Here is a 15,530-nt window from a genome sequence, read left to right as displayed (position 1 = left end):
AAACTGCAAACCACTCACTCACCATAACTTCACAATCCGCTACTTTTTCATCCACAAAACGGACAGGAGAGATGAACGTAACGAATAGATAGTTTGGCGTTCGTGTCTAAAGAATGTGGTTTATGTTTGCTTTGGACGATTTTTGTTTGACAAAGTTTTCTTCGAGTTGCACATTATCTCCAAATCATCTGTTTTATTTATGTATATCTGTTTATTTGTTCTCTATTTTCTAACGTAGACTCGATAGCGAGTTATTTATAAAAGGATTATTTACGTGCCCGGATTTCTAATGAGTTGGGGTTTGTGTTTGTATGAGGCTCTGTTCATATTGTGTGATAATGATGGTGATAATAATAGTAATAGTAATAGTAATAATGATGATTTGATAATGATGTTAATAATAATGATGATGATGATGATAATAATAATGATAATAATAATAATAATAATAATAATAATAATAATAATAATAATAATAATAATAATGGTTATGATGATGATGATGATGATGATGATGATGATGATGATGATGATGATGATGATGATGATGATGATGATAATAATAATAATAATAATAGAAATACTACTACTACTACTACTACTACTACTACTACTACTACTACTGATATAATAATAATAATAATATAATAATATTAATAATAATAATAATAATAATAATAATAATAATAATAATAATAATAATAATAATAATAATAATAATAATAATAATAATAATAATAATAATAATAATAATAATAATAAGATAATAATAATAATAAAGATATAATAATATATATGTATGATGATGATGATATGATGATGATGATGATGATGATATAATATAGAATAATAATAAGAAATAATAATAATAAATAATAATAGTAATAATAATAATAATAATAATAATAATATATAATAATAATAATAATAATAATAATAATAATAATAATAATAATAATAATAATAATAATAATAATTAATAATAATAATATAATATAATAATAATAATAATAAAATAATAATAATAATAATATATAATATAATATAATAAATACTAATACTAATAATGATGATGATAATGATGATGATAATAATAATATTTTCATAACCCAAATTGTTATGGGCTCTTGATTGTAATTGAAATACTCTCAAACCACCGTATAATATTGTCCATTGCACCAATGTTCAAGCCTACCATTGCGGTGCAAATATAAGCACGTCAGGCTGTGATATTAAAATATTTTGACGAAGGAGATTTAAAAAAAAACAAAAACTGTTGGCTTTATTCCGATTAAATCATTTATTTACTTTTCAAAAAATAGTCTGTCAGAGCCATTAGGCCTATGTTATTGGAGTTTATTTTGATTTCTATATCTTGAAACGCACAATTACAATTGCTTGCTACCCTTTGAATAGGACCCTAGACTATCAAAGAGTACTTTTCGCTAAATCTGTCAGACCCAACTACTCAATCACTGCTGGGTGGAAAGGAGGGTCATTTAAAAATACAAATCTCGACTTCAACCGGGGTCGATCTCGGTCACTTTGCTTGTAAAGCGAATGCTCTACCAACTTATCTTCACCCCTACTTTATAAAAAGTCATCATAGTTTATTTATCATTTATTATTTACTTTCTAATAAATAGGTCATGGATAGAATAGTTGGAGTAGTTGTTGTAAACATTTAAAGTGTTGTCATTATTGTCACGTGATAACCTACATAATGTTTTCATTACCTTCATCATCTGTAAACGTCAAGATTACATTCTACCTATCTTGATATTGATGCTATGCGTTTACTTTTAAAAAAATTATAACAATGCCATCCTGATATTCCGTACCAACACACACACACACACACACACACACACACACACACAGCTATGTGTAACCTTGAACGTATAATATTATAGTCTGATTAATACGGTTTAGTGAAAACTACTCATAAAAATGGCTGGCTAAAATCAATAACCAAAAGCTGAGTGACGTCAATTTCGATCATCTATAAGACGCACAAATAAAATATATTCGTCACACAACTGTTTGCATCTGGCAGGTCACTCTGTCGGGATGAAGATCTGAAAAAGTGTGTATGTGAAACAGTGCCAGACAAAGCGGAAATAAAAATACAAGAAAAAAACCCAATAATCTCCCAAAAAATTCAGCCTGCCTCAACCGACAGTCACAGTGCCAGACAAAAGAGTAAGAAAAATACAAGGAAAAAAAACCCCATCGATCCCCCCCCCCCCCCCCCAAAAAAAAAAAAAAAAAAAAAAAAAACCAACAAAAAACAAAAACAAAAAAAAACAAAACAAAAAAACAAAAAACAAAAACAAAACAAAACAAAAAAAACAAACAAAAACATAAACAAACAAACCAAAGTAAGACAAAAACATAACAGAAAACAAAAACAAACAAACAAAAACCCAACCCGCCTCGACTCAAATCTGAATGAAAAAATAAACTATCACAGTAGAGGCATGCTGAATTTTTGGGGGATATATTTTTCTTCTTGTATTTTTCTTTCTGAATTATCTGGCACTGTTCGTGGCCTTCGTAAAGTTAGGGCCTGACACTGACCAAAAAATGACGTCAAAATGCCAGTCTTTTGCCACAAAATAAACAAATCGTGAGTTGTATTCAATAGTTCAACCAATGAAATGACTTGTTTCCATGAGCTCTACTAACGACAACTCACTAGGCGATGCAAATGACGTCAAACTGCCAGTCCTTTTGGATTTCAGTGTCAGGCTATAACATAACGATAGCTACGCACTGTTTCATAAACAAACATAAACGCATTTTCATATTTTTGTCTTGCACCAGCGCCTGAAGAGATGTTTATCGTTAACAAAATCAACAATACAAAATTTTAGTCTTCAACAATTTAAGAAACTAAATTTTATTTTATTCATTCCACACAGTATTACAAATTATGTCTTGAGACAAAGTTCCATATTTTATGGACTTTAGTATAAAAATGTGAGATATTTGACCAGTTAACTGCCGTACTCTGGAAAGACAAGTATATACAAATTTGATCAGAAAATTTGTCCTTCAAATATCGATCGGTTTAAAATCAATTGCCAGAATTTAAACTGCTGAGTGTTAGGGACTTCAAACTTGAGTAAAACATTTGACAAAGCCACAATGGATACACTAGTTGTTGTCAGATTGTTCTCCATCATTTGTCTTGTCGCCCTGTGTGGATTACGCCATTCCGACGCTGGTAAGTTTATATAGTTATCATTCAATCCTCCACCCCCTTCTCCCCCCCCCCCACTACTTTCTCCAAATAACCATCAATGAATGAAAATACACTGCCATATCTATAATGTGACCCAACATCACAAATCGGTATAATTCCAGGATGATTTAGCGTTCTCAAATAATATTATAGTTTCCCCTCAATAAAACATGTAAACACAACCCAAATCTGATATTTTTGTCTATAAATTCATTATCCATCCTGAAATAAAACCGTTTTAAGGCAATGGGTCACAAATGTGTCAGTGCATGACATAGTCGGAAGCTGAAAATTTTGGATTTGCATTTTTGTGTGTGTGCATTTTCTGAAAGAATATGCTCCCCCAGAGCAGTTTAATCTTTATTTCAAGTAAATCGGGTGATTTTTAATGAAGTTATTGTCGCCAGACGTATTGGGAAGGGTATACAGCAACTTTTCTCAAATTTCATACTATTTCATCTTGACTAGCTGTAAAAAATATTTAGAAGTCAAATTAAGCATTTTTTTTATAAATCAAAAAGGGTTGATTTAATCATTTATGACAAGAACTCATTTTTGATAAAAATTGACCTTCTAACTAAACTTGGCAATATCTCAGTTCAAACCTTTTTACCATCCGACTGATTATGTCATTCACTGTAACAAATGTCATCATTCATCATCTTCGTTTTCTAATCAAAATTGCATCATCTCTCTCCCTTTGTATTTAATCAGTTAACCGCAGTGCTCTGGAACAACTACATTTTGGCCAGAAAACTCGTCCTTCAAATATCGATCGATTTAAATGACCCCTGTCTTGTAAAAAAACAAAACTCAAAAAATTGAGACTTATTTAGATTTCTTTAAAACCCAAGTCAGATTTTTGGTTGACAATAATTGGAGGGTTATTTAAATCTCTCGACTTCCGAGGTAAATGCTTTCTGTGCAGCAATAACAACACTCGATGGTTTTCAGGTCTCAAGCCTGACTGACACTTGTTTAGAAATTTTTGAAACCCAAGTTGCCTTTTCAATAAAACAAAAAAAAAAAAAAAAAAAAGAACAACCCCAAATTGAGTCATCTCAATCTATTGACATTTGAAATATAAGGTTTCTGGCCAAAATATAAATAGAGTGTTTTGTCAAAATAAAATAAAATATGGACAAATGAAATTCCCTTTATTCATCCCATAAGGGAAATTTGTCTCCAGGGTCTATTCCAAGGGAGGACTGGAATAAGCCAAGCGTCAGCCGCATTGCAGCGCTGCAAATCGAGCTAAGGCGAGGTGGCTTGCTCAAGGTCACACAGGGCAGCGGCGGGTGATCGAACTCGGTACCTTTCCTGTAGGAAGCAAAGACCGTACCGTTGAGCCACGCTGTTCCATGAATATGGCTGCTGTGTTATAATAACTTTTTTTAAAAACAGCAGATGATACTTATCATTTTGACTACCAAAGATCAAATTTTTATTTTATGTCTTATCAAATTTATTGAACATCAGTGAATGGTATTCTAAAATTATCCATCGCGCTGTCTTTTCGATTTAACTAAAGATGTCTTCATATGTTTACTACAAATGACAAAAACAAGCTTATGGTATGTGTCGTGTTTATCAATGACAGCAGAGCTACAAAACAAGTTGCGTCCAAGGAGAAATCAGATGTATGAATGTCATCCAAAAAAAAAATCTCCTGACTTCAATCAGAAGGGTTAAATTTCAGAAATAGATAGATATGTGTTTTGTTAGAGTATGCGGCTTTGTCAATAAAAACAGCAGACATCTTATAATCATTATTTTGATAACCAAAAATTTGATTTCTGTAATGTGTCTTATTTATCAAAGTTATTGATAAACAATAAAAAGTAATAAACAAAAATAAATATAACAGCTTCAAAAAAGGAACAAAATACAAAAAACACAGAACGTTTCGGGCTCAAAATCCTTCTTCAGCCAACAACAACAACAACAACAACAAAAAAAACCGATGAAAAAATAGCAATGTTTTTTTGTTGTTGGCTGAAAAAGAGTTTTGAGCCCGAAACATTCCGTGTTTTGTATTTTGTTCTTTTTTTTTTTTTTGAAGCTGTTTTGTGTTCAATTTTGTTGATTACTTTTACAGTCCATAGCGTCAAGCAGCTTCGTATCTCTTTGACTTATGATGATCAGTACTCATTTTAATGGTCCTCTTAAATCATCTATCTCAACGGCTCTTTGATTTTTCTAAAGATGTGTTCATGGTTTTACTACTGATTTAACTCTCTCCTTACTACAGCCCTTTTCAGTATTTCCCCCAAATTGTTATCCATACCCAACAATAAAATTGATTTTTAAAACTCAATCTAAAAGCATGCCAAACATAATTTTGTTCAACAAAACAACATTATTTTTTGTTAAACTAAACAAATATTATTCTTACAATCTTTTGAGAAACAAATTAAAAATCTGAATAATTAATGTTCATTGTATCATTATAAATTTGACGATTTTCCTTTAGTTGGTAAGGAGAGGGTTAAAAAAAAAACCCAAACAAACAGTGAGTAGTGTTTGTCCAATGGCGAAAGAGCTAAAAAAAACAAAAACAAGAATTGTCCAAAGAAAATAAATAATATGTTGCACGAATGTCAATGATGTTTTCCCGACCTCAATCAGACGGACTATGCCATTAATCATATGACTCATTATGCTGGTAAAGGAAGTGCCGACATCTCAGTGGGTTAAGCACTCGCTTCACGCACGGAGGGACTGAGATCTATAGATAGAATGAAGTTTACGTCACTCTGGTCTTTGTTATTGTTTTTTGCCATCCACATTTATGAGTACTTCTCACTAAAATGTCTGAACCAGACTAAAAAGTTCATGGTTACACATTGTTTTGTGTGTTCGTCCGTTATACTTCCGGATGGCAATGTTGTGAGCTTCTTAACCAAGCGCATACTATCTATACCGGGTGAATTAATTCGTGATGTCGAGATTTGTATTCTGACTTCACTGTCCACCCAGTCGTGATTGGGTAGCTGGGTTTATTATATCTGATAGAAAATAACGTCCTAAACAAAAGATAGCCAGCAACTGTAACAATATCTTTGTTCTTCTTCTCTACGTGTATCAAAATGATTCATGCTTTAACTCATTAACTGCCATTTCTCTGGAAAAACTCGTATTTAATAATATTTGCTGGAAAACTCGTCCTTCAAATATTGATCGGTTCTAATGACTCCCATCTTGGCAAAAACAAAAACAAAAAACAAAAAAGCTCTCAGACCTGGGACTTCCCACATTCCCATGTTTGAGAGTTTTGCAAAATGAGGGTCAGTCTGGACTGAAATTGAGTTTGAATTAAAAAAAATGATTAAAATAGTAAATTTAATTTCTTTAAGTTTAAGAAACGAAATTTCTCAGTGAAAGCATTTATTTTATCTCGAATTTTGTAAATTTAGCTGCAATGAGAAAGTAAAGCATCAGCTCTATTCCGATTTAGTAACATTGTAGAAGCGATGGCTCGCGTGGTAATACAAAATAAATAAATAAACAAATAAAATGGATCGGAACTCCGGATCAAAAAGTAATGTAGGGATATCACTATCATAGTCATTAATGATAGAGTATGGCGTGCTCTTTAGGCATAACGATCTGTGGGTCGAATAAGGCCAACTATACATTATCTTTTCCTCGGCTTTTGATCTCGTGTATCAGTTCGTGTCAAAGGTCAAAGGTGAGCAGTCTAAACCCCGTCATGCCGCCTGGGAATCACGGGGTTTTCTCAGCGTTTATTTTTTCTTTCTTTCCACCACAGCACTTACTTAAACATTATGTATGTCCTAGATAGTTCAATTTTAAAATAAATTCAATCGAACATCTGTCAAATGTGACCCATCGTATCAAATTGGTATTATGTCGGAATTGACTCAATGAGGAAAACTGAGATTATAGTCACAATGATCATATTTCTGAGTTCTTCTTAATTTGAAAGTTAAAGACAATAAACCTCACTCAAAGTTTACAAGTTAAAGTTAGAATTCAATCAGGTCAATCCAGAAATAATACTGTTTTGAGATTGCTGATCACATATTAATGTGATGTGTCTCATATACCATATGTTTAATTAATCCTGGCCTGCATATGGTTCATAATTGATCTGGCTCCGACACTGCAGATTGGTTTCAGGGTAGGGAAATGATGTTTAAGAACCAGATACAGGGGAAGTTTTGCGAAATGAATGCGAAATGGGCTCCATCAAGAATTATTAGAAGCGATTCACCATTATCAAGACTTGAGTAACATCGCAGCTTTTGCTTTCTCTGTGTAAACATATTTGTCAGCAGTCAAAAGTCAGTAAATGACTGATGAACTTTTATGATTTGGAAGAAGTGCAGCAATGTGGCCTTGTGCTATGATACTCGCCTCCTGATCGCAAGATCCTGGGTTCGTGTCCCGCTCATGGCGGCGTTTTGTAGTGTCCTTTACTCATATTGTCTCACAGTACTCAGATGTAAAATGATACCCGGCCGTTAACAATGTTGTCTATGTCAGGAAAAACAGGCGTCATGTCTCTTCCTACATATTCAGTGATGCAGTTGGATCCCTTGTAAAGTGCGTGAGCAGGTTTAGTGGATATTGCTCTAAATCAATCCTCATTAAGAAACAAATAAAGGTAAAGTCGCCTTGTTAAAACTCTGCTTAAGAATATTATATTATTATACTGATTTGAGTTAAAATACCGTTTCGTTCATATCACTGTTTGATATATATATATATATATATATATATATATATATAATATATATATATATTATATAAAGAGAGAGAGAGAGAGAGAGAGAGAGAGAGAGAGAAAGAGAGAGAAGAGAGAGAGGAGAGAGATAGATAGAGAGAGAAAGAAAGAACTGATTTGAGTTAAATACGTTCGTCATATCATGTTGATATATATATATATATATATATATATATATATATATATATATATATATATAAGAGAGAGAGAGAGAGGAAAGAGAAGAGAGAGAAGAGAGAGATAGATGATAGAAGAGAAAGAAGAAAACAAAAAAAAAAAAAAAAGAGAGAGAGAGAGAGAGAGAGAGAGAGAGAGAGAGAGAGAGAGAGAGAGAGAGAGAGAAAGGCCCTCGAAATGTTACTATAAATGATAGGAAGCAATAATAATGTCTACGCTACTTTTGGATGCCCCAACGTACATCTTAGACTTACTAAGTAAGATCATTTACAGTCATAGTAACTAATTACCCCTAAACAAGGGGTGACCATGAAACAAGAAACCAATTATAAGGGAACACCAGATGTCCAAAATATTACAAGGTAGAACTAATTCTGTCGTACTCTGGAAAAACCCATTTTTGAAAATTTGGCCAGAAAACTCGTGCTTCAAATATCGATCGATTTAAATGACCCTCATCTTGGCAAAACTCTCAAACCTGGGACTTCGCTCTCTCTCTCTCTCTCTCTCTAAATCAATCAATCAATCAATCAACCAATCTATCTATCTATCTATCTATCTATCTATCTATCTATCTATCTATCTATCTATCTATCTATCTATATATCTATCTATCTATCTATCTATCTTATTATCTATCTTCTTCAACTATCTATCTTATCTATCTATCTTCTATCATCTCTATCTATCTATCTATCTATCTATCTATCTCTCTACATCTATCTATCTATCTATCTCTTAAATCATCTCATCATCCATTCCATTCTTCTAACATCTACATCACTTTTATCTTCTATCTATCTATCTACTCTATCTTCTTCTCTTCTTCTCTCTTCTTCTATCATCAATCATCATCAATCTTCATTCATCAACATCATCATCTTCTATCTATCTATCATCTACTATCTATCTTCTATCTATCTATCTCATCTATCTATCTTCTATCTATCTCACATCCATTCCATCGTCTACACTACATCCTTCTCTCTTCATCTCTCTTCTCTCTCTCCTTTCCTCTCCTTCTCCCCTCTCTCTTCTTCGTTTGTGTGTTTCTGTTGTCTGTACGAGTCTGTGTATGTGTGTGTGTATGTGTGTGTGTGTGTGTGTCTGTACGAGTGTATCACACAGAATAATATGACAAAGAAAAGAGATGACAGCTGGCAACATAAATAAAGCTTGATACATGTTCCACGCCCAATATGTCTATTTACAAGTAATTCATTTAAATTCGTACTGAGAAAGCTTTAGAAGGACCAAGAGAGATATTTGGAGAGAGAGAGAGAGAGAGAGAGAGAGAGAGAGAGAGAGAGAAAGAAAGAGAGAGAGAGAGAGAGAGAGAGAGAGAGAGAGAGAGAGAGAGAGAAAGAGAGAGATAGACAAAGAGAGAGGAAGAGAGAGAGAGAGAGAGAGAGAGAGAGAGGAAGAGAGAGAGAGAGAGATAGGAGAGAGTATAGCAAATTAAGAAAGATAGAGATAAAGAAGGAGAGAGAAAGGAATAGAAGAAGGAAAGGAAGAGAGATAACGAGAGATGTGTATAATATGTGATTCATCGTCCCAACACAGTGTTGTGTCAGGGCACACAAGCTGTCAGAAACTAAAGTGGTAGGGAATATAAAGAAATAAAATAAGTAAATAAATTCCCTTTATTCATCCCTAAGTGGATTTTTTTCTTTAGGATCTATTCCAAGGGAAGACTGGACAACCCAGGTATCAGCCGCATTGCAGTGCGGAGCATACATATTTTTGCATTAGAAGGAATTATGCCGATCCTGCTCAATACAACAAATAACATTTAACCCAAGTCTCATGTTTTTGGCTTTAAATTCAATTTTCAGCATCGTGAACCAACCGACATAATACCGTTTTGAGACGGTGGGTCACATATTTAGATAAGTGAAAGATAGGTGGATAGATAAATAGATAGAGAAATAGAAAGAGAGAGAGAGAGAGAGAGAGAGAGAGAGAGAGAGAGAGAGAGAGAGAGAGAGAGTGCAATATATATATATATATATATATATATATATATATAGAGAGAGAGAGAGAGAGAGAGAGAGAGAGAGAGAGAGAGAGTGGAAGAGGTGGGTAGTAATCCATCTATCCATCAATCCATTCGTAGATAGTTCACCCTTTACTCTTGGGTTTGATATGAAAACGTTACTACCTGACATCCATCGTGTTTCTAAATTACCCTCATTATCAAATTCAACACACAACAGAGTGATGAGAAAGAAACGTGCATTTATAACGGTATCACGTTATTTCCAGAACACGAAATATTATAGTAAGCAAGACGACACGTAATTCCTCAAGTAATCTGTATAATAATATAGTAATTTTTAATATACCCTTGAGTAAATTCATCCGCCAATGTCATCATCATCATCCACCAATTCGTCCGCCCATATATCCATCCATCCATCCTACCATCCATCAACCCATCCATCCACCAATCCATCCATTGACCTAGTCATTCGTCTATTCATCCTTCCACTCATCCATCCATAATTTATTCCATCCATCCACCCATTCACACATTTACCCATCCTTCAATTGATCCATCCACCCATCAATTCACCCATTCATTCATCCATCAATCCATCCATTCACCCCTCATCCACACACCCATCCATTCATTTTTCCATTCACCTATTTATCCATCCATCTATCGAGACACCTATGCATTCATCTGTCCATTCATTCACCCATCAACCCACTCATTCATACATTTATCTATCCATTCATCTATCCTTCAATCAAATCTTTCATAATATATTCTTCTCTTTGTCATACTTCCTATCCTTCTCCCCCCCCCCCCCCCCATCCCCCTCACCATAGTAGAAATGTCTCGTGTTTGTCATAAACGTTGTTACGTTTGGGTCAATCTATTTATAGCCTTGATCTCATCCTCACTATCACTATGGCACAATGGTCTCTGGTACTATGTCATGTCTACCTATACGTCTATCTGTCAACATTCATCCATTTATATACATACCATAGCGACCAACGTATTTTTTTGTATGTCTATTTACCTATCTATCTATCTATCTATCTATCTATCTATCTATCTATCTATCTATCTATCTATCTATCTATCTATCTATCTATCTATCTATCTATCTATCTATCTATCTATCTATCTATCTATCTATCTATCCATCTATATAACCATCTTTCTATCTATTTATCCATCTATCCATCTCTCTCTCTCTCTCTCTCTCTCTCTCTTCTCTTCTCTCTCTCTCTCTCTCTCTCTCTCTCTCTATATATATATATATATATATATATATATATATATATATATATATCAGGTGCGAGAAAATAAAAGGCCCCAAAGTAGACCTCTTTAAAACTATGATAATATTTATAAATCATCACAAAATTTTGCACACTGTGAACAACAGCAACAACTTGTTTTTACGAATCTCAAATTTCAAGAAAAATGAATGAAAGGTTCAAGAGTTATAGCTGTTCAAAGAATATCACTAAAAATTGTCATATCAAGAGTTCGAGAAATTCGCGTCATGAATTACTTTGAACGTCCTGTTGATTCACCGGGCAAGATCTTGCCGCAAGGGTAGGGTGCAGCTCACCCCGTTTACTTCCTGTTTCATTGTACGAATTTGCACTGTATTGAACACACAAAACAAGAAAGCAGAATTCCTAAAACTGACAACTAACAGCCATGGTTTATTCTTAGGAAGATAAAAGTGTTATTAAAGCATTATTCGAGGAAAAGGGTTGGACTGGTAAAAAGATAGTTCGAGAGTTTCCGAATAAGTACTGATCAGTCAGGATGGTTAACAAAATCATTACAAAAATAGGAAAAGAAGGGTCAATTCATTGAAAAAAGGTGGTGGCCGCCCCCGTTCAGCGAGGGTAGAGGCAAATATCGACTGTGTGGAAGATGCTGTTCTGTCTCAAGAAGACAATCCTGGATCCCATCTCTCTAATCGAGAAGTTGCTGGTGTCCTAGGCACAAGTGACTTTTCCGTACAGCAGATTAAAAAAAAAAGATCTTAATCTCTGCCCTTTCAAGCGAATCAAAACCAGCAGAAAGTCTGAAAACGTCAAGAGAAAACGCAAAACACGAGCAAGAGCTTTACTAGACAAGTGTCTACTATTATTACTTTTAAAATGACAGATCTCCAAAGTGGGGCCTTTTATTTTCTAGCACTCTCTATATATATATCTATATATATATATATATATATATATATATATATATATATATATATATATATATATATATATATATATATATATATCTATCTATATTGCTATCTGCGTCTGTGTGTTTTGTGTGATTGATTAAGTGTATGGTTGCGCGTGTACTGTGTGGATATAGGTGCTGAAAGGAATTTATGAATAGGCCTTGCGTTTTTGGGAGAAAGTCCATCATTTCTATAACACAATAGCAATAGCAATCTTAGTATTTAAAAAGCGAAGGAGTTCAAGACACATTTTTTCCAGCCTGTAGCCTGTGTTACTATAAATAGATTTTGAGGCGTAATGATATCCTGCCCACAATAATAATTCTAAATATCAAATAGTTAAATTCGAGACTCTATAATTGTGAAAAAAAGAAGTACATTTAATAAGAAAAGCAAAAAAAAAAAAATAAAAAAAAAACTTTACCGAAGTCTAATATGCTTGCCTGTAAATTTTGTATACCACCATCTAATACCTTTCTGAAGATAAAGGTCACTTTTATGGTTTTTAAGTAATATATTTATGTTTGCATTGGTTTTGATTTTTGGTTGCTGGCTGAAGAATGATTTTGAGACAAAAACGTTCCGTGTTTGGTATTTTGTTCTTTAAAAAAACCCTGTAATATTCATTTTTTTTATTTGGTACTTTTAACAGTCCACAGCTTCTAGAAGCTTAGTATCAATTTGGTCACATTTCTGAACGTTTTACTTTAAATTCCCTTTTTGAAATCGACACAACCCGACATACACTAGGTTGAGGGGTCTGACACATATATTTTAATATTGTTACATACTTTATTATTTACTGTTATTTTTCTTTTCTTTGCAGTTATTATTGCTAATTCTTTTCATTTTTTTTGGAGACACGGAAATGCACTTCCAATTTCTGATAAAAAATTTTATAATATTGTTGTTCTCATAACCAAGAATCTGCCACGCCTCCCACTAGCATCCAGAGCTCACTCTTGCACGTGCAGCGGAAATGACGTCATGCTGTACAATCTGTTCTTCATGTTTGTTTTCCACTTATAATTTCCATTATCGCAAAGAGCATGTGTTTTGTTGTGCTTGAAAATTGAGCTGATAAGGAAAATATGCAGGCGCATTTTAAGCCGCACAGCCTTGAATATTGACATACCTAACACTTCACATGCATTTTCTCTCGCATCCAGCCTGGGTCCTTTATTTACTCAACAATGAGAGGCATAAATTATGCAAACAAATTAAAATTAGGATGGGAGAATCATATTATATAATGAACCCTTTTCCACAAATACCATTTTGTTCAACATAATCAATTTGTGGCTTTGTTGTCTGTGAGTATGACACTCGCCTTCTGGCCGGTGGTTCCTGGTTAGAGTCCCGCTTTTGGCGAGTTGAATCTTTGAAAAAGTTTCTTTACCCACAGTCTCTCATAGTACTTAGACATAAAATGAGTAGGGTCTGACCGTTAATAGATTTGTCCCTGCCGAAGAAAAATGTATCTGTTTTCCCTTTCGATGTTCATTCTGTCTTTGTTCTGGATTGATGTGCTTGTGTTTTTCCCTGGTCCTGGCGGCGTTCCTTAGCTGAGAGGGATACAGTCAGATGTATTGAGAAGTTATTTTTTTCTCATTGCTTTTACCTTAATGGGACTTTAAGATAGATTCAAAATAGGCACATTGATGGAATTGTCATGAAATCCTCGTATCTTTTTGAACTGGTCCCCTTGTCAAACTTTTTCTTTGGTGTATTTAACTTCAGATCTACAACTTTTCACCAACCTGTTTTCTGAAGGACCTATAATTGTCGATAGAGCCTTAAAACGCAAAACCAAACCAAAGAAAAAAATAGAAGCAAAAAGCAAAAAACTAAAACAACAACAAAAAAAAAAAACAAACAAAAAAACAACAACAAACCAAAACCAAAAACAAACAAACAAAAAAAAAAAACAACAAACAAACAAATAACAACAACATCACAAAAACAACCAACCAAACAAATGTTATTTCGCTTGAAAGTGTGATGTCTTGTACGTCGTGTGAAGAGTTGCTGCATGCATGGCAGCCCTTGTAAAGCGCTTTGATTACATAATTTAGTGGATATTGCACTATATAAATGCTTAAGTGTTTTTCAGTGACTTGATGGTTTACAATAAGCGGCAGCGCACTCTTGAATTACTCTTGCCTCTAGATTCTTGTATTGAATTAAAGTACAATCTTTTGAATAGTCGGCACCCCTTTTCTGGGGGGCATATCTGAGTCTGTGGAGTGATAACGCAGATTTCGCAACGTTTCTTTTTAATATATATCATTTTATAATCATATTGCTTAGTTTGATGCTGTATGTTAGAGTGAATGACATTGCGTTACTGCAAGGCGGTCCAAATAAAAACAAAATTTATCAGACCTCTGAAATTGATGGTTAAAGGTACACATGATGACTCCATCTATCTACCCCTATTCTTTGTCGGCAAAATATATAGATTAAAGGCTGTCACTTGTCGTGTCCCAAGTATCTCTTTCACATACACCAGTGATTGATTCACTATATGTTGGACGAGAAACACAAGAATACATGAATATTAATGGATAATAACTAGAGTAATTGCGGCTGACGATGCATGCGCCAACAGGCAGAACGTGTATACAAAGAAATATGCAAATATTAGCAAATGCACGCACACACACACACACGCACACATACACACATACATACACACCCACACCCATACAATCTAATATCAGAAACAAATAATAATCACACACACAGACAACTCTCTCTCTCTCTCTCTCTCTCTCTCTCTCTCTCTCTCTCTCTCTCTCTCTCTCTCTATATATATATATATATATATATATATATATATATATATATATATATATATATTCTATACACACTCGCGGGAACATTACCTTTTTTATCTAATGACAGACTGCGAATGGATTTGCAATCGTCACAATATACCAGAGGTTTAATTGCATCATTTTTGTAGTGTCGCCTCAAATAACATGTTTACCCTAATCTACATTGTAAAACATAATTCCGTATTCTCATCTTTTAAATGTTGTTGATTATATGATACAGTGACTACTTATACAAGGAACTGTCAGACCTTCGATACCTTTAAAATCGCTCAAAAAGGAGTTATTTAGAGCTACCTATCAAA

At 33.7% G+C, this 15,530-nt stretch overlaps 1 protein-coding gene across 1 annotated transcript in view; it reads left to right on the top strand.

Annotated features, from left to right (window-relative positions):
* The window catches only part of LOC144962874 (adhesion G protein-coupled receptor L3-like), an 80,609-nt gene continuing 65,079 nt past the window's right edge, over window positions 1-15,530 (top strand). The window contains exons 1-2 of the mRNA XM_078896238.1: window positions 1-201; window positions 2,925-3,229. Of these exons, the coding sequence (XP_078752364.1) occupies window positions 3,151-3,229 (79 nt within the window). The 5' untranslated portion in view covers window positions 1-201; window positions 2,925-3,150. The remainder of the gene's footprint in view (window positions 202-2,924; window positions 3,230-15,530) is intronic.

The sequence above is a fragment of the Berghia stephanieae genome, chromosome 1 (genome assembly GCF_034508935.2).
Source record: "Berghia stephanieae isolate SIO BIC M18660-M18661 chromosome 1, UCSD_Bste_1.3, whole genome shotgun sequence".
In the NCBI taxonomy this organism is placed as follows: domain Eukaryota; kingdom Metazoa; phylum Mollusca; class Gastropoda; order Nudibranchia; family Aeolidiidae; genus Berghia; species Berghia stephanieae.
The sequence above is the reverse complement of the archived record's forward strand: the minus strand, read 5'-3'. Positions and strand labels throughout refer to the sequence as shown.